The sequence below is a fragment of the Dryas octopetala genome, chromosome 7 (assembly GCF_963921425.1).
Source record: "Dryas octopetala chromosome 7, drDryOcto1.1, whole genome shotgun sequence".
Classification (NCBI taxonomy): Eukaryota; Viridiplantae; Streptophyta; class Magnoliopsida; order Rosales; family Rosaceae; genus Dryas; species Dryas octopetala.
The window spans coordinates 21,064,819-21,084,736 of record NC_141372.1 but is presented as its reverse complement, the minus strand read 5'-3'; the positions used below and the strand labels follow the sequence as shown (position 1 = coordinate 21,084,736).

General features: G+C 42.5%; 2 protein-coding genes and 1 pseudogene across 3 annotated transcripts in view; all 3 read left to right on the top strand.

The window, feature by feature from the left end:
* LOC147280490 (urease accessory protein F pseudogene) overlaps window positions 1-6,121 on the top strand; it is a 54,280-nt pseudogene extending 48,159 nt beyond the window's left edge. The window contains exon 3 of the transcript XR_015123261.1: window positions 6,102-6,121. The product of XR_015123261.1 is annotated as an urease accessory protein F pseudogene, transcript variant X2 (transcript). The remainder of the gene's footprint in view (window positions 1-6,101) is intronic.
* An 81-nt stretch (window positions 6,122-6,202) lies between these two features.
* The window catches only part of LOC147280488 (TMV resistance protein N-like), a 30,543-nt gene continuing 16,827 nt past the window's right edge, over window positions 6,203-19,918 (top strand). The window contains exons 1-3 of the mRNA XM_086252217.1: window positions 6,203-6,376; window positions 8,273-9,408; window positions 10,417-11,062. Of these exons, the coding sequence (XP_086108343.1) occupies window positions 8,909-9,408; window positions 10,417-11,062 (1,146 nt within the window). The 5' untranslated portion in view covers window positions 6,203-6,376; window positions 8,273-8,908. The remainder of the gene's footprint in view (window positions 6,377-8,272; window positions 9,409-10,416; window positions 11,063-19,918) is intronic.
* On the top strand, window positions 11,069-14,445 carry LOC147280489 (uncharacterized). The gene is made up of 2 exons (XM_086249958.1): window positions 11,069-13,043; window positions 13,112-14,445. The coding sequence occupies exons 1-2, from the start codon at window positions 12,639-12,641 to the stop codon at window positions 13,808-13,810; spliced, it is 1,104 nt and encodes a 367-aa protein (XP_086106084.1). The 5' UTR covers window positions 11,069-12,638; the 3' UTR covers window positions 13,811-14,445.

The window sequence follows — 19,918 nt, the reverse complement described above, 5'->3', positions numbered from 1 at the left end:
CGGCGAAATTTCGAGAATTTCGGCGAAATTTTGAAAATTTTCGCCGAAATTATACCGAAAATTTAACAAAACTAGGTTTCGATTTCGCCCACTCCTCAAATGAAAATTTCGGCGAAATTTTGGCGAAATTTTCGAAATTTAAACCCTTGGTAATACCTCATTGTATGATTATTTATCTATTTATTTGTTGGTTGTATCAATTTCTTATTTTTTTTCTCATAAATATGTGGCTGTTCATTATCATGTTTAATATTTATCTCCTATATTTATTTAGAGCAATTGTATAGATAATTGAGAGGACCAATTCAATGTAAAATATAAGACCTTATGAGCTTATCTCTAGTCATCCAAGAGCCTATAAATAGAGACCTTATGTGAATTAGAAAGACACTATGATTTCTTCCTACTTCTCTTTTTCTTGTGCTCTTTTATATTTTCTCTTTTCCATTTATTTTATAACAAATACATCATTTTTTATTTTTAGCAAATTACATTTAAATAAATAAAACATTTCAATATTACCTAATGGTCAATGTAAATTTTTTTTCCCATAAAGGTCAATGTTATTTTTCCATAAAGGTCAATAAGTCTTAAAATAATATCTCATTTTAGTTACTAAGCTCAATCAACTTGATAATGTCATGTATTTTGGTGCATTAAAAAATACTAATTTGTTTATCTATGTTTTTCATTATTTATGGGCGTAAAATTATGACGTTGCCCTTAATTTAGTTTAGATTATAGAAATAAGGTGCAGAGTATATAAATGAGGTTTAGAATTTAGAAATAAGATTTAGGGTTTAGAATTAAGATTTTGAAACTTATGGCTTAGGCTCTGCCCAAACTTTGGGAGCTAAACTTTAAGTCGTTTTGTTGCGTAGTAGTTAAACACAAATCTAATAAAAAATTTAAATGTGAATAGTAATGTATGTTTATTAATCTATTGTAATTTATTTTTTTTATTTTATTCAATAATGGCTAAAATAAAATTATAAAAAATATATTAATTAAAATGTAATTGTGAAAAGATTTATTAATTTATTTGTAATTAACCTTTTTATATTTTTACGTGAGGACAAAAAACAAAACAAAAAAAATACTTCCGACGTGTCCGGGCTAACATTAGCGGTTGCAGGTGTTGTCCCAGAATAAATCTTGTATGGGGCATGTCCAGTGGGCATTTCTCACATGAGGTGGGACCCACATCTCTCGTTGTCCCACGACTCCACCAGTGACCAGTCCACTGCGTCACCATCAAATTACATCCATCTTTCTCTCCTCAGACCAAAATCACAAGGTTCTTCTTCTTCCTTTTCTCTGATACAGTACAATGATTTGGCTTTGTCTGTTTGTTTGCTGAGAAATCTTCTTTTCTTTTTTCTTTTTCCTTTGATTTCTCATTTCTCATGGATGGTGTTGTCTGTTTTGCTGAGAAATGTATGGGAAAGAGGAGTTATGGTTGTTTGTTTGTTCTCTCCTCCATCGATTTCTCTGTTACAAATTTACAATCATGGATCTGATATAAACCCAAGTTAGAAAATGACAACTTTCTTGGGGAAAAAAAAATTTGAAAAGTGGGTATAGTCAGAAATTGGGGGTACCAATAGGATTTCTCTTGATTGTATTGCTAAGAAAGTGTTTCTGACTTCTTCTTGGTCTGGCCCTCAGCTACAACTTTTTCAAAACCATAATATTATAGAGTTGAAAGTTTGAACTCGCAATAATGCAATCAGGTCCTCCTCACATGAATTATACAAGTTTACTACTACAGTAATGGGAACTAACTGATTAAGAAAGCAAAAGCAGATAGCTTGTTGCCAATTGTCAAACATGTTTTTCACTTTTTAGTAAAAACAGAAAAGCAAAATTCTTTAAAAAGTACTATTTGAAAAGAAAAAGGCCGCAAGTATGAAGTAGAACCAAACAGTATTTTAAGCATCAACTGCCTTCCAACTTTTGTTGTTTATACTGCAATCAGTAATAAAATGGTTGAGCAGGCAAAAATGAAAAAAATAAAACATTTATGACTTTGTGGTCGGTCCACATTTTTAATGTTAGTTAAGAATTGTATTCGAATGTTCATCCCACATGCATAAGCTTTATTCCACAATTGATTACAAAAGAAAACAAAGAAATTGTTTTGATTTAAGTATGTGGTGTTTTCCCTTACTTACAGGTATTTGAATATGCTCAAAGCTTGATTGCTCATAGTGTATCAGCCAGAATAGTTTCATTCTTCCAATTGAGAATGAGATGGAGTTAAACAAAGAAAACAGGAAGCGTGCTTTGCTAGACTCCCTTTTACAGCAGAGCGAATAGCAACTGCTCAATTCTAACCTCCCAACTGGTGGTTGTGCTCCTATGGATATAAACAAAGAAAACAAGAAACGTCCTTCATCAGTAAATTACTTTAGATGTTGGACATTCTTAATAAAAAAGTTGAAGAAACATTTTCAAGATTTAAAATAAGCATATGTATCGCTTAATAGAAAATTTATTTCACAAGTATGGAAAGTAGGCATGACTTGAGCTATCAAAGTAAATTACATTAGATGTTGGACAATGGAGTGGTCACAAATGACGTAGCCCATTTTGGAGGGTTAATTAAGTAGCACAAATCAAGGGTATTATTAAAGTGTGGACTAATGATTATTCCCTTAAAATGTAGTTAAGTGCTTGATACGTGGCCATAATTTATTGGAAATTAAATCTAGCAGTTAAGAAACATTCAAAACACTAAATAAAAATTTAGGGAGGAAAGTGAATCATTTAAAAATTTAAAGGGCAAATTGAGGAGACCACAATTGTCGACCATTAATTGACACCATAGGCAACTTGTAACTTTGCCTTTGCCAGGACAGGAGGTGGAAGTTGCCTTGAACTTGATCAGAGGACTGTGGAGGACCCCACTAAACCTTTCTACCATTGACCACAAGCAAAAGCAGTATAGATACATGTCAAAGTCCTCTTGATGATCAGTTACAACAATTACATGAGTGTTATTCTGGAAACCAAGGCTTTTGGTTTGTTCATACATTTTATTGATCAGCTGCTGGCTTGTATCTTTGGAGCATAGTGATAGTGGGACTCATCAAAAATATATACTCTTAAAAACAACAAAACTAGCATTCTGGTACTTAATGGGTAATCGTCTAATGATTCGAACCGTTTAACTATTAGATCTTTATTAAAAAAATAATCTTGTAAAAAATGAACTAAGTCAGAACTCATTTGATCATATGATTATGATCATGAACATTTCAGTGTTTATTGAAACACTACCAATACAAATTACCTAAATTTTTGTTTTCTTTTTAGTACTGTGGTGGGCCTGTTGAACAAAATTTTAAATAAATAATATAATAATATTACCCAACATAATTTCACCCAAATTCATTTATGGAATAAGGGTTTTTATTATTTTGGGTACGACCCATTCAAGATGGAATACATCTCTTAATTATAGTCCCTTGACTCAAGGGAACACCCTTTGATTCCAAATGCAATGAAACCAACGGATCACTTTGTGAGTGTTTAGATTTCCAATAGATAAAAGACCTATTGAAATGAAATTTATTTGTGATTGCGGTTGCACCCGTATTTTAGGTTGCCTACGTACCCACTGCAGGATCAAACCACACGTAGTTCAGAGGTTTTGAGAATTAAATGGGTGGATGACCCATTTAAATGATTTGTGTAATTTGGGTAGGGTTTAGAGCCCTTGGATTTGATTTGAGAAATTAATTCAGGGACTTTTGTGTGTAGAACTAATTTCTGAAGGATTTGGGTGGATTTGATTTGGTGCGAAATTAATTCAAAGAAATTTATATGAATTAATTCCTAAGGGAATTTAGAAAATTTTGTGAATGAGGTTGAGTGTGAATTTTACTCACATTGCCTACGTACCCATGATGGGATCAAACCGGACGTAGTTCGGTGAAAGAATTTGACTTGATTGGCTTTGTGCCATTTTTGGAGTTGAGTTTAGGATTTAGATTTGAGATATTTGGTTTTGTACCAATTTAAGAGAGATGATTTTGTACCATTTGAGAAAGGTGGTTTTGTACCAATTTGAGAGTTTAAATTTGGGGTTTGAATTTGGTTTCGGTTTTGTACCGATTGAGAGAGTTGGTTTTATACCGATTGGAGAATGTTGGTTTTGTACCAATTGAAGAATTTGGGATTTTGAGGAAAATGTGCCCATTAATATTTCTTTTTAATCATTTATTTGTTAAATGATACATTCTTTTATAATGGGCTAACATGAATTTGAGAGAGTTGGATTTGATATGTGCCCGCTAAATATTTTGTATCAATTATTTATTAATTGACACACTTTATTTATTAATGGGCAAAAATGAATTTGGTTATGTGCCCACTATAATTGTTTTGTATCAATTATTTATTAATTGATACATTTTATTTTTTTTAATGGGCAAACATGAATTTGGTTATGTGCCCACTAATACCTTTGTATCAATTATTTATTAATTGACACACTTTATATTTTTAATGGGCGAAAGTTAAATGGAAAGAGCCCATTAAGCTTTATTTAATTTTCTACCAATTAATTTTCTATTGGTACGTAATTTAATTTTGCTAATGGGTATTCTGATTTTGTGGATGCAAGCTCAATTAATTTGTAGACTTGCATTCTTAATTGCAAATTGCAATCCAAATGGGAAGTAGCCTTTAGCTCTCGTGGGCCCAAGCAACCACATGGGTTCACTAGCTTGATGACTTTGATAGCCAAATTGATAGAGAATAGCAGGCCACTTTAGGCCTTTTGTCTTTCCCTCTTATTTGCTGCGCCTCCTTCCAAGTTGGACTTCTTTTGCATGCTAGGTATTACCCAACAAGGCCTCTCTTGCAGAATTTGGCATGAAAGGCCAAGATAATCTTTGAGCTTCCTTGCCGTAACTTGAAGAGGCAAGAGCTCTTTCTTCCTTGCATGCATCAGTATAGCAGCAACACGTCCCTTGTCTGCGTCTCTCTGCAGAGAGCAAGAAGTTGATCCTTATTTCTCTCATTTATTTTTTTCCTGGCTTGCTGCCCATTTGTTGTTTTTCTTGTTTTCGTGCCTTTCTCCTTCTTTGTTTTCCTCGTCTGATGCAAAGGAAATATATCTCAGCCATAAGACTTGTTTTCTTTGTTGAATGATGGCAGAGAAGGTGATTTTTCTGTGGCATTTTGGGGCATGTGGATTCAGCAATATTCCATCTTTTTTTTCTTTGAGGATTTAGCCAAATCCATTTTTTTATGCGGATTCAGCCGAATCCTTTGATATACTATTGTGGTTTCAGCCGAAACCGAATGGAAGAGAATGGATTCAGTAGAATCCTTTATGGTTTCAGCCGAAACCAATTTGGAGATGGATTCAGTCGAATCCTTTGATGAATTTTTGTGGTTTCAGCCGAAACCGATTGAGAGAAAATGGATTCAGCCGAATCCTTTGGTAAACTTTTTCTTTGGGGGTTTCAGCCGAAACCAACTATTGAAAGGAGCAATGAATAAAAGAAGTGTCATCTACCTAGCGGTGGCAAAGCTTTGGTGATGGCAAATACACGTTCCTCTTCTTCTTGCGGCCTTTCGGTGTCTTCTCTCCTCTTTCTCCCCTCTCCTTTTTTTCTGAATCCCTATGCTCTATTTATAGAGTCCATGGGAAGTCCAAGTGATGAGATCAGATGGAGATGAGATAACTCTCTTCATTTAAATTTAAACTCATCAGATAAGAGATAATTAAGCTTTCAGATAAATCCACATTATCTCACTTTTCAATTTGTTTTCATTTGAAATTAATGTGGCACATGGCATATGGGGATCTTATCTCAACCTCAACCTTTGAATTTTTTTACGGTTCAACAGGGCCTAAGCCCCGAAAAGAAAAGTTATTATACATCAATGCTATATTTTTTAATCAGATTTGTTTTCAATGCAAAAAACCCACTTAAGGTGTGAATTCAGACCCTGTTTAAGTATTTAGGTGGCGGGCCATGCCTAAATATTGTTTGGATGATAACTCACAAGTTGCAATAAGAAGACAGTAAACCAAGTCATACAAGTGGCCTTGAAAGATATTAATTATTGTAATCTCTTTCCAGGAAGATGCCTGCAACTTGACTTGAGAGAAACCCTCTGCTTTTTGTACCAAAAAGAATTGAACATTCATCTGCATCTCGGTTTCTCATCAAGTCCCAAATAATTAATCCTACTCTTACCCATTTCTTTTAGGCAATCACCAACACGCAACACAATTAAGCTACCTCCTCACACAACACACACCACAACTTCACTTGATCAGCTGCTAGTAATTCACAGATCTCAAGGAAAGCTAAAGGAACTTGCAGCCCAACTTCCAAATTGCCAAGAAACCCAGGTAATTAGCTTAAGCTCCAACTAATTATCTCCCTAATAGCTAACATGCGTAAGCTATTTTTGGTTCTTTAATATACATCTCTGCATGTACATGTTTTGCTAATATGTTCTTTCATTCCCTTCAAACTTAAGCCTTTTCTCTAATTAATATTTACTGTCTAATTAATATACATCGTCAATGATGTATTGTTATCTTGATGTCATACTAGTGAATAATATATGCTTTTTTTCAGCTGTACTTAAATGCTTTACTGTCTTCATTACCTTTCTTTTTCTACCTTTCGTGTGTCATATGTCTTTGGGTCTTGTTGTGTTCTTCTTTTATTTTCATATAAGTTTACTACAAATTTAATTCATAACATTTTCTTACAGTTTGCTGCATCCAAATTTTATGAATCGATTTCCACCATTATAAGTAGCAATTTTAAGTTCCAATCTTTTATTACAGAAATCGGGTGCTTCCAATTTTTTAGTACTTGCAACTCTAAATTCTAATCCCAACACCCGAAGTCTTTTACACGTCTGACGAGTGACAGGTAAGTTCTAAATATTGCTCTAATTTTTTCCAATTTATTTTGTCTTAACTTTTGTGTGTCTTCTGTTTTCGGTTTTGTTGCGGTTTTCTGTTATTTTCATATAAGTTTATTACAAATTTCATAACAACTTTCTTATATTGGCTGCGTCCAATTTTTTGATGTGATCGACCGGTTTATGAGTGGACGGCAGATTTACATTTTTAAAATAATGTTAATAAATATACACGTGTTATATAATTAATATATGTGAATTAATAACACTATGTGGTGCTGTTATGGTCACACTAATAAATTACTCATAAACATTTAATTATTAATAATTTTGTTATTTATAGTGTGTTTCTTTTGGTTAATGCAGTTTCACCTTTAATCAATTTTCTTAGTGTTATAATTAAGCTTATAATTTTAGTATATACACATGCATATAACTAAATTATATGCTTATTATATTATGATATCAGTATGTGTGTGTGTGTATATATATATATGTATATCAGGCTCCATCTATTGAGGTATACCTCAATTTATTTATGTTAAGGTATACCTCAATTTATATATGTTGAGGTACGACCTTGTTGGGGCCCACACATATATATATGTATATACTTATTGCAGCAAATACTATGATTCTTTTAGTAAATTCTTTTACGTATGTTATAATTAAACCATATCGTTGCATATGCTCATGACCTTCTATTAGCTCTTGTGGTTATAGGTTCCTTTCTATGAGGTAGAAGCACTAACGTATGAAAAAGTTCAATAAATAGGCTAAAGAATAAACAGAAAGAAGAATTATCAATGTGCTTCAGATAAGTTTTGATGGACTAGGGGACACAGAAAAATAAATTTTCTTACATATTGCATGTTTTATAAATTTTCTTACATATTACATATTAAAAAATGATTTTTACAAAAAATGAACGAAGTCAGACTATATAATTAAGATCATGATCATGTCAATGTTTATGAAGAAGATTACAAATACAAATTACATCAATTTTATTTTACTTTTGGTACTGTGGTGGGCCTAAGCCCCGAAAGAAAAGTTATTATGCATCAATGCTATATTTTTTAATCGGATATGTTTTCAAAGCAAAAGAAACCACTTGAGGTTGAATTCAGACCTTGTTTAAGTATTTAGGTGGCGGGCCATGCCTAAATAAGAAGACATTGAACCTTGGCCAGAGACCAAATCAGTGGGCCTTGAAATTTATTGTAAGCTTTTTCCAGGAAGATGCCTGCAACTTGACTTGAGAGTAACCCCCAATGAAGTTTTGACCAAAAGAATTTAACATTCCTCTGCATCTCGGTCTCTCATCAAGTCCCAAAGAATTAATCCTACTCTTACCCATTTCTTTTAGGCAATCACCAACACACAACACAATTAAGCTACCTCCTCACACAACTTGACTTGATCAGCTGCTAGTAATTCACAGATCTCAAAGAAAGCTAAAGGAACTTGCAGCCCAACTTCCAAATTGCCAAGAAACCCAGGTAATCATCTAGCTAATAGCTAACTGACCTAAGCTATTTTTGGTTATTTACTTTAGATCTCTGCATATACATGTTTTCCTAATTTGCTCTTTCATTCCTTTTAAACTTAAGTCTTTTCTCTAATTAATATTATTGGTCAATGATGTATTGTTAACTTGATGTCATACTACGGAATAATATATGCATTTTTCAGCTGCTACTAAATGTTATACTGTCTTCTATATATGAATGCACCACCCATCATGTTCTGATCGAGGTATATATAGTCTTTTGAGTTTAGAAGGATGACAATAACCAAAAAGTTAACACACACACATATGAAGAGTGAGTGTGTGTGTGTGTGTGTGTTTGTTTGTGTATTAGATTCCGGAGCAAGATGAAGCAGAGCCACAACAACAACCATAGAAACCAAGAAAGCAACTGATGTTCGCAACTTCATAGTACAATTATACAACTGTTTCTAGAATTAATCAATATTTAAAGCAAACAGCAAAGTAGTTCCAATGGCGATGAGCACACTTGGAATGTCTACATCTTTCCCTTCTTCAACTCCTCAATGGAAATATGATGTTTTTATGAGTTTTAGAGGTGAGGACACTCGGAAGGGTTTTGCAGACCACTTATACGCTGCATTGGAACAACAAGGAATAATCACTTTCAGGGATGATCCTGAACTTCAAAAAGGGAAAGCTATTTATCCAGAACTTCTGACCGCAATTGAAGAATCGAGATTTGCTCTCATTGTTCTCTCTCGAAATTATGCATCGTCAACGTGGTGCTTGGAAGAGCTTTCAAAGATTCTTGAATGCATCGAAGCAAGAAAAATAGTGATGCCAATTTTCTATGATGTCGATCCCTCTGATGTACGAAAACAAACTGGGAGTTTTGCAGAGGCCTTCAATAAACATGAAGAAAGGTTTAGCAATGACACAGAGAAGGTGCGAAGGTGGAGATCAGCTTTAACACAAGTGGCAAATTTCTCTGGGTGGAATTCAAAGGATTGGTATGTTTTCTTATTTCTTTTATCTTTCTTTCCATTGAAAAGGTTTTGAGAAAGTTAGAAACAAAATGGTTCAATGTATGAGGATTAATGGAAGTAGATCACCAATTGTATTTATAGGGCCGGTTAAATGAGTGGAATCAATATAAGATTTTGAATATTGCATTACTTAACAACATAGTAGATTTTGGTGTTTTTCATTGTGTTACAATTCACATGGGACATTGCTAGGTAGATGACCAATCTGAATTCTGAAGCTAAATATCATTAAACGAATAGGAAAGAAATTGAATACATTGCAAAGATATATGTTGTGTAGTTATTCATTTGATCAGCTACTTTGACCAAATTTCAAGTTCCATGATAAGAACTAGTAAAAGCAGATCTACGTCAATTTGATTAATATTCATATATATGAGAGAAAATTACAGATTTGGTCCACTTATTTTATACCTAGTTCAATTTTGGTCCATAATCTTTTTTAAGTTCTGTTTTGGTCCACTAATTGTTTCATTTGTTCAGTAAAGGTCCAGATTTGTGACTTTAAATCCTTTGGGTTGTGTTTTCTTCAATTATAATTGAACTATAAGTTATATTTCATCATTTCTTAATCATAAAAACAAATTTGGAGTATTATAATCTAAAAGAATTGAGATTGGGTGAAGTTTGAAAAATTGGCAGTTTCGGGTACCCTACTTTGGGGTCAATTATCTTGAGTTTTAGAACTCCAATTTGAATGATTTTTATATGGTTGTAAAGAAGAAATACATAGCTTTAAAACAAGTATATGTTCGCTGAATTTGGGTGAGATTTGATAGGATAAAAAGCATGCCAAATTTGAGAAAACAAATATGGACCTTTACTGAACAAGTGGAACATTTAGTGGACCAAAACAGAACTTAAAAAAGATTGTGGACCAAAATTGAACTAGGTATAAAATAACTGGACTAAATCTGTAATTTCCTCTATATATGAATAACATGCTTTTTTTTTTAATCCATTTTGTTGTAGGTACGAGGCAAAGCTCATTAAAGATATTGTTGAAGTTATATGGACAAAATTGGGCCGTACATTATTTAGTAATATGGAGAACCTTGTTGGAATTGATTCAAGATTGGAACCAATCAATATGCATTTAGGTGCAGGGGAGGATGATGTTCGCTTTATTGGTATATGGGGGATGGGCGGGATTGGCAAGACAACTGTTGCCAAAGTTGTTTATGAGAGAATATCTCACGAATTTGAAGTAAGTTTCCTTCTTACAAATGTTAGAAATTCTGTTGAAAAAAGTGGCCTAGTTAACCTACAAAAGGAACTTCTTTCTGGGATATGGAGGAAAAAGGATGACATATCGGACTTTCATCAAGGAGCCACAATAATACGCAGGGTTTTACGTCACAAAAAGGTTCTTCTCATTCTTGATGACGTGAACCAGCTAGACCATTTAAAATATTTGGCTGGAAATAAAATGTGGTTTGGTCCAGGGAGTAGAGTTATCATTACAACTAGAAATGAGCATTTGTTAGTCAGACATGGAGTGGAAAAAATATTGAAGGTTGAGGGACTAAATTATGATGATGCTCTAAAGCTTTTTAGTTGGAATGCCTTTAATAAAGATTACCCAGAACAAAATTATCTTGATCTGTCAAATCGTGTTTGTTGATGCAAATTCTCGTAAGGTAGATGCAACAACTTAGAATAGCTGATCTGGCTGATCAGATGCTTTGCTGGATGATGAAGTGGATGTTGATTGAGATCTTCCTGCAAAAGAAACAAGATCAAAGGAGATGGACCGGTGTGGTACCAGCCAAACACGCTCCGATGATGAAATCAATGATGGTGTTTGATGGGGGATGAGGAAGAACAGAAGATGAACTTGGGAGAATAGGAAGAACAAGGCAAATGTTCTGGGTTATTCTCAGCAAGTTGGGTAAGCTCTTTGGTGAGTGGGAATTTTTGTATAAGTGTTTTTGGGTGGATGCGTAGATCTTCATTTTGTGCACATATGGTGCCTTATATAGGCAAAGGAAGACTTAATGAATAAGTTACCTGCATGTGAATGAATGGTTGCCAGAGACCCACGCACCTGGTCAGACCTAGTTGCATGCCCAGCTGCTTACTTCCTCAGCATTCAATGCTGCATTGAATGCCCCATTAAATGCAAGGTTGGAAGGTTCAGGCAAACTCCCCCAGTAGTCATGAATGCAGACTGGATATTCTATCTGTCAGAAGATTTGTGTCAGGTGCATTTAAGTGCGGCGGTTCGTCCCAGCATGATCTCCCCGAGAATGGCGGCGGAGAGCCGAGCCGATACGAACACATGTTTCTTATGCGTAGACATGAAGTCCATGTGTGGTCGGATCGGAAATGGGATTCCAGACCGAGCCGATCCAAAAGATAGGGGTCCCTCCGAGTTCTGACTGGACGACACCAGAGCTCGAAAGGAGGTCACTTTGATGCCGAGCCGAGCCGAGCCGGAATGACCGTGGAAAGATGGGCACTCAATCCCTTGGAAGATCATCGGTTCGGCTCGGACCAGACGTGGTGGGCCCGGGGTGGAGATCCGGTCTGAGCTGGCAGAGGAAGTGCTGATCAACGATGATGTGGAGGTCAAAGTTTGACCACAGAGAGTCAACTCCGAGGTGGGTGTTGACCAGCCACGTGTCGAGCCGTGATTGGCTGTTCGGATAGATGTGGATTTTCCCACAAACAGGAGTCCCCCAGCTTCCGATCCGAGCGAGCAGTGGTGGATTGGAAGTTGGAGTGTAAGGACAATCCCAAAGATGGCATGTCACTTGATCCGAGCCGAACCCTACAAACCCATGTTCCCGAAGATCCGAACACAAGGCGACTTGTGATTGGTCAAAATATCTCAGGGACAGGTGAAGGGACGCTTGATTTCTGCATGGGGGAACGTAAGGGTCACCTCACTTATGGGTGTTTTTGAATGCTTGACAGGTGTCAAGATCTGGTATTTGAAGCGCCAGAAATGAAGGGCTGAGATCGGTTTGCATGGGGGTATAAGTTGGCAGTTTCTCTCTCTTTTTGGTTTCGCCTTTGCAGTCAGTTGGGGCAAATACAAGCTGAGGGGCGAGCTCAAGGACCAGATCGCCGCGATCAGGGATTCACCGGCAGAATACTTGTCAACTAAGTTTCTGCTCGGGGAAACTCAGATCAGATTAAGCGGGATCTCCTGGTTTGTGCCCAGGTGGAATCCGCGAGCCGAGAGGGGAATGGCGCCCACCGAGCTGGAGGCTCGTCTTAGGAGGAAGGCCGCTCGGAGCGTCCAGAGGAGGGCCGCGGGGCGGGCTCCTGCCGAGCCGGTCCAGGCTCCTGCCGCAGCGGCAGCTCAGCCTGGACCTTCTGCGCCGAGACCGGCTCGGCAATCGGAGAAGAGGAAGGCTCCCCAGAGCGAGGCCCGGGTGGAGAAAAGAGCTCGGGCCGGGCCCAGCGGTTCTGGTGCCGAGGCGTCTGGCTCGGCGCCCTTGAAGGCGGTGGAGGTAGACCCTTGCCTCGAGCCGTTCGTCACAGGCCTCAAGCGCGTGATGACGTCGAAGGCGCGGGAGGGGCTCTGGACCGGTCAAGGCGAGCCGAGCTTCAGCCACCAAGCTCTGAGCACATCCCGCCAGGCCATGTTGGTAAGTCTTTTTTACTTCAGATTTTGTCTATCCACTCGGTTCGGATTAGTAATAGATGTTTTTTGCAGCTTGCCATGAGGCAATTCGAAGCCGCCCACGCCGCCGTCGAGGCCGAGGCGAAAATGGAGAGGTTTCGGGAGCAAATCCTGGAGCTCAAGGAGAAGCTGGCCGAGGCCGAGCGGGCGGTCAAGGTCGAGCGCGACCAGTCAGCGGGTCTTCGGTCCAAGTTGGCTGAGAGGGAGGTAGAGGTCGCTCGGCTCGGGAAGGAGCTTGTGTCCTCAGAGCAGAAGGTGGCCGACCTGGGGCAACTTGCTGACCAGCTCCAGCGGGATGTTGAGGAGGCCGAACGAAGGGCGGCCGAGTCTCGGCGTCGAGCTGGGCTTCCAAGCGTCCAGGCACTGGCAGATGCCCATTTTGAAGGGTATCAGGAGCTCTTGGAGGCGATCAAATCGAAGAGGCCGGACTGGGATGTCTCATTCCTTGGCGAGTCCGATGACGAGGAGGAGGGTACCCAGGAAAGTCAGCAAGATGAGCTTCCTCTTCCCGATCGCCAAGCCCCCGCCGAGGTGGTCATGCCAGCGGCCGAGCCGACTTCGGAGGACCCTGCGCCGCCTGAGTGCGAGCCGACCCCGATCCCCCCAGTCCCCGAATCCGATCCCAATGCTGAGATGCAGATCGGCGGGGTTGAGGTGGTGCAGCTCGGCGAGGAGACACCCGAGGAGTCCAACGAGCCGATCCAAGAGGGCCCTGCTGAGCGATCTGCCTGAATTTAAATTGTATTTTTGTTTTTACTTTTTCTCCCCGAGCCGAGGTGTGGCTCGGGTTTGATTTGATTTTTGAACAATATGTTGTTTGGATTTATCTTGTTTAATTTTATCAGTATTTTCTTTTTATGATATAAGTTGCTGTCAGTTCAGCTCGGAAGTTAAGCTAAAGACATAACCAATAACATACGGACAAGAAAATAATGAAAGTGACAAAAATAATAAAAACTAAGATATCTTGAGATCGGCTCGGCATGCCGATCGCAATGAAAATGGAATGGTAATGATAAATTAGAACTTGTCTTCGGATCAGCTTGATAAGCATAACCAAGATAAGTAAAAATCCCAGATGGGCTCGGCATACCCATTGAGATATTTAGGAATTTTGTTTTTTGAGAAAAATATTCAAACCTACTTTCAGATCGGCTCGGCATGCACGATGAAAGTTTTGGTTGAAGTGTATATTTTTCTTTTAGAAATATCCTGTTGAACGTTAGGACTGTAGGAAGTCACTTCGGCTCGGACAGGGATTTTTATAGACCTGATAAGTCTGTACCACGCCGAGCATTGGGCCGAAAGTGGCGCGCCAGCTCGGCACGGGAGTTTATAGACCTGATGAGTCTGTAATATGCCGAGCATCGGGCCGGAAATGGCGCGCCAGCTCGACACATGAGTTTATAGACCTGATGAGTCTGTAATATGCCGAGCATCGGGCCGGAAATGGCACGCCAGCTCGACACATGAGTTTATAGACCTGATGAGTCTGTAATATGCCGAGCATCGGGCCGGAAATGGCGCGCCAGCTCGACACATGAGTTTATAGACCTGATGAGTCTGTAATATGCCGAGCATCGGGCTGGAAATGGCGCGCCAGCTCGACACATGAGTTTATAGACCTGATGAGTCTGTAATGTACCGAGCGTCGGGCCGGAAATGGCACTTCGGCTCGGCACATGGGTTTACTATTTTTTCGAAGGAAACACTTAGATCTTTCCTCTTTGTTGAAAGTGTATAGGAGTAGAGTCCCCAGTGTTTGCTTCGAAAAATAAGAAGAAGATGAGTAAAAATGTGTTCATCTTTTCATTGATTGGAATGGGTGTTAGGTCGGACAGTCCCCGATCCTAACTACATTTTTACTGGTAATAAGTCTTCAAGTGTTCAGCGTTCCAGCTATGCTTGAGAGGCTTCCCAGCCAGAGTGGCCAAGTTGTAAGTGCCAGGCTTGACTATGCCTGTGATTCTGTATGGTCCGGTCCAGTTCAGATCGAATGAGCTCTCCTTGACAGCGAGGGGATTCTTTTTCATGACGAGGCTGCCCAATCCGAAGCTTCTGGGTCTGACCCTTTGATTGTAGTATTTGGCTACCCTTTGTTGGTAAGCGGCTCGGCAGAGATTGGCGTCGGTCCGCCTCTCCTCGATCATGTCCAGGCCGAGCCGAAGTCCGGCGTCATTGGTCTCGGGATTGTACGTACCGGTTCGGAATGAGGGAGTCCCCATTTCGACCGGGACGACAGCGTCAGTCCCGAATGCCAATGCATAGGGTGTTTCCTTCGTGGAGTTGCGATAGGAAGTTCGGTAGGACCAAAGCACCTCTGGCAAGAGTTCAGGCCAATTTCCCTTAGCACTATCCAGTTTAGTCTTGAGGGTTTTCTTGATGATCTTGTTGATGGCCTCGACCTGTCCGTTCGACTGCGGATGGTAGGGCGCGGTGAAGCGCAAGTTGATGTTCAGACGTGAACAAAAACTCTTGAACTTCTTGCAGTCGAACTGTTTGCCATTGTCCGCAATGATGGTGTGCGGCATGCCGAATCGGCAAATGATGTTCTTCCAGACGAAGGTCTCCATCCGTTCGGCTGTGGTTGTGGCTAGGGGCTCGGCCTCGGCCCACTTAGTGAAGTAGTCGACTGCTACCACTGCCATGGTGACTTGCCCCTTTGCCTTCGGCATAGGGCCGATCAGATCGAGTCCCCACTGCGCGAACGGCCAGGGACCGGATATGGAGGTCAGCAACTGGGGAGGTTGATGGGGAACCGCGGCAAATTGCTGGCATTTGATACAAGCGCGAGACAGATGATCTGCGTCTTTGTTCAGCGTTGGCCAGAAGTAACCCTGTCGAATCGTCTTGTAGGCAAGGGCTCTTCCTCCAGAATGGTTTCCGCATATCCCCTCGTGGATTTCTCTTAGCACGTCCCGACCTTCTTGGGGAGTGACACATCGCAAGTAGGGCAGGGAGAAACTCCTCTTGTAGAGCTGACCATCGATGATGCTGAACCGAGCCGATCTGGTCTTGATGAGACGTGCCTTGTCCTTCTCCGGGGGAAGGATCCCGGAGACCAAGTAGCCGATGATCGGCGTCATCCAGTTCGGCTCGGCCTCAGTCTGCATAACGGCGGCCTCGGTTTCGACGGTGCTAGGTCTGTCCAGGATTTCAACTGGAACGTGCCTAGCGGACCCAGTATCCGTGGCCGAAGCCAGGCGTGCCAAGGCGTCGGCCCTGCAATTTTCTGCCCTCGGGATTTGGGATATTTTGTATTCGCAGAAGTTCCCGAGCAGCAAACGGGTCTTCTCGAGATAGGCAATCATGCTGGGCTCCCGAGTCTCGTACTCTCCCAATACCTGATTGACGATTAGTTGGGAGTCGCTGAAGATGTTTAATTTGATCGCGCCGAGCTCCTTTGCCAATCTGAGTCCAGCGATGAGTGCCTTATACTCTGCTTCATTGTTGGATGCTTGAAATTTGAAGCGAAGAGCATACTCCATCACAACTTGTTCTGGGGAGATCAGAACAAGCCCGGCTCCGCTTCCCATGGCGTTGGAAGATCCGTCCACATAGAGGGTCCAGGTGAGAAGATCAGCCTGGACATGATTGTCACTTGTGTTCGGATCAGACGCAGTTGGCGTAGCGGCGGCGCGCGGTGGGTTTTCCGCCGAGGTGGTCGACTCACAGATGAAGTCCGACATGGCTTGACCTTTGATGGCCGTCCTGGGACGGTAGATGATGTCAAACTCGCCGAGCTCGATTGACCACTTGATGAGCCGACCCGAAGTCTCGGGTTTTGCCAGGATTTGTCTGAGTGGCTGATCCGTCAAGACGACGATCGAATGAGCCTGGAAGTAGGGTCTCAATTTCCGAGCCGAGCTGACCAGGGCGAGAGCCATCTTCTCGAATTTTGGATACCTGGTCTCGGCATCGGCGAGGGCTCGGCTCGTATAGAAGACGGGGTGTTGTACACCGCCGACCTCTCTCACTAGAACTGAGCTGAGAGCCGAGTCAGAGACAGAGAGGTAGAGAAAAAGTTCTTCACCTTCCTCTGGTTTGGATAAGATGGGAGGTTCCCCCATGTGCCTTTTCAGATCTTGAAAGGCCTGCTCGCATTGGGGGGTCCATTCTATGCTCTTCCCTGCTCCCCTTAAGGCTTTGAAGAAAGGGAGGCACCGGTCAGTGGACTTCGAGATGAACCGGTTCAGGGCGGCGACTCTGGACTCTGGATTTCCTTGCGTGTCCTTGGAGACTTCATGTTGATCAAGGCCTGGATCTTCTCCGGGTTGGCCTCAATCCCCCGTTGGCTGACCAGGTAGCCAAGGAACTTGCCGGACCGAACTCCAAAGACACATTTGGCTGGGTTCAGCCGCATCTGATACTCTTTTAGGACTCCGAACATGTCTGAGAGGTCCTTGACGTGATCGTCCGCCTTGATGCTTTTGACCAGCATGTCATCCACGTAAACCTCTACGGATTTGCCGATGGAAGATCTGAACATGTGGTTGACCAGCCTTTGATAGGTGGCTCCGGCGTTTTTGAGGCCGAAGGGCATGACCTTGTAGCAGTACATGCCGCGATCAGTTATGAAAGATGTGCCCTCCTGGTCGGATTTGTGCATGAGGATCTGGTTATACCCAGAATAGGCGTCCATGAAGCTGAGGAGCTGATGTCCAGCTGTTGCATCGACGAGCTGATCTATTCTGGGCAAGGGAAAGCTGTCCTTGGGACATGCCCTGTTCAGGTCGGTGAAGTCCACGCACATCCTCCACTTCCCGTTGTTCTTTTTCACCATGACCACGTTGGCAAGCCAGTCGGGATAATTGACCTCCCGGATGAACCCGTTGTTTTGCAACTTGGTTACCTCTTCAGCCATGGCGGCGTATCGGACCGGATCGTAAGACCTTCTCTTCTGACGGACCGGTTTGCATCCCGGGTCGGTGTTCAGCCTGTGGGTGATCACGTCAGACGATATGCCTGGCATGTCATCGTAAGACCAGGCGAACACCTCCGCATTGGCGCGGAGGAAGTCGATTACGGCAGAACGTTGTTCGGGGCTGATCTGAGTCCCCACTCGGACGAGCCGATCCGGTGTCTCGGCCGAGATCGGCACTTCCTCCCAGGCCTCGGCGGGAAGGGGCCGAGTGTCTGGGTTCGGCTCGGAAGTGAAGTCGAATGTTTCCGCCCTCGGCCACCTGCCTGAATCAGCGATGGAGTCGAGTTCCTGTGAGTTCGGCAGCTGACCCTTCTGCTTGATCGAAGCGGCGTAGCAAGACCGAGCTGAGCACTGATCTCCCTGGATGACAATGCAGTCGTCGCCCACCGGACATTTGATGAGGAGGTTGGCATAATGGACGATGCAGTCAAGGTCGACCAGAGCCGGTCTGCCCAGAATGATGTTGTAGGCTGACGGCCGCTTGACGACGATGAAGTACGTCATGCAGGTCTTCTTGATCGGTCCCTTCCCGAGCGAAAGGGGAAGGTAAATGTGTCCGAGGGGCTGAACCACTTCTCCCCCGAATCCGACCAAGGCAGGTGTATCGGTCTCCAGCTTATCCTCGCCGATTCCCATCTGCGCGAACGCAGAGTGGTAGAGGATGTTGACTGAGCTCCCTCCATCGACGAAGGAGCGCGCAATGGTAGTTCCGGCCACCTCAGCCACTATGACGACCGGATCATAGTGGGGAAAGATGATCTCATTTGCTTCGTTAGGCTCGAAGGTGACCGGTGCCCAGTCTTTCCGTTGTCTTTTGGAGGTGCTGGGCTGACCCGCTTGGATCGACAGGGACTCGTGAGCTTGAGCCGCCTGTCTGACATACTCCTTCTGGGATCGGTTAGAGCTTCCCACGAAGGTTGGTCCCCCGCCGATCGATCCGATGGCAGCATCCTGGACCTCGATGGTGTTGGTGGGCTTCTTCGGCGCGGCCTTGGGTACTCTAGGCCCACCGGCCAGGAATTGATTGATCTTACCCGCCCGGGCAAGAGTCTCAATCCCGTCGCGGAGAGCGTAGCAATCACCCGTGACGTGGCCGTGATTGGAGTGGTATTTGCAGAAGACGCCCTCCCTGATTTTGTCCGGGGGTGGTCCCTTGATCTCCCTGGCAGCTGGGAGTTGGTCCTTGATCTTGGAGAAGATCGCCTCCAGACCGGCATTGAGGGGAGTGTACTCCGTGTACTGGACAAACTTGGGTCCTTTGCCCAGAAGTTGGCGTGGCTCCTCGGTCCTGGTCTTCTTGGATTGGACCTGGGGTTTGGGACTTGTAACCTCTCCCTCCTTCCTCTTGGCTGAGGTCGGCCTGGGATTCAGGGCCTCCACCTGAGCATCCCACTCCTCAGCCCGCGCCCACTTAGTGGCTTCGGCAGAAAGCTCATCGTAAGTGGAGGGAGGATTCCTCATTAGGTGGGAGCGGAGTCCCCCGGCGTGTAGACCTTGCATGAGGGCATTCTTTGCTGACCTGTCGTCGCAATCGTCGCACTTCGTATATTCGATGTTGAAGCGGATCAGATAGGCCTTGAGGCTCTCCCCTTCCTGCTGCTTAATGAGCGACATATCGTTCAAGTTGTAGAGTCGTTCGGATACAACCCGATATCTCGCCAGGAAGGCCCTCCGGAGGTCGGAGAAGGAGTCGATGGAATTCGGTTGGAGAGTTCGGAACCATCCCCGAGCCGAGCCCTTCAAGGTCGAAGGGAAGATCCTGCACCTTGTGGCTTCAGACGCCTGGCGGGCCTCCATGGCGTATCTGAAGCTGTCGAGATGGTCGTACGGATCCTTGGCCCCATCGTACTGATCCATCTTAGGGGGCTTGGTGTCGCGGGAGACCTCAGCATCCATGATTCTGCTGGTGTACGGGA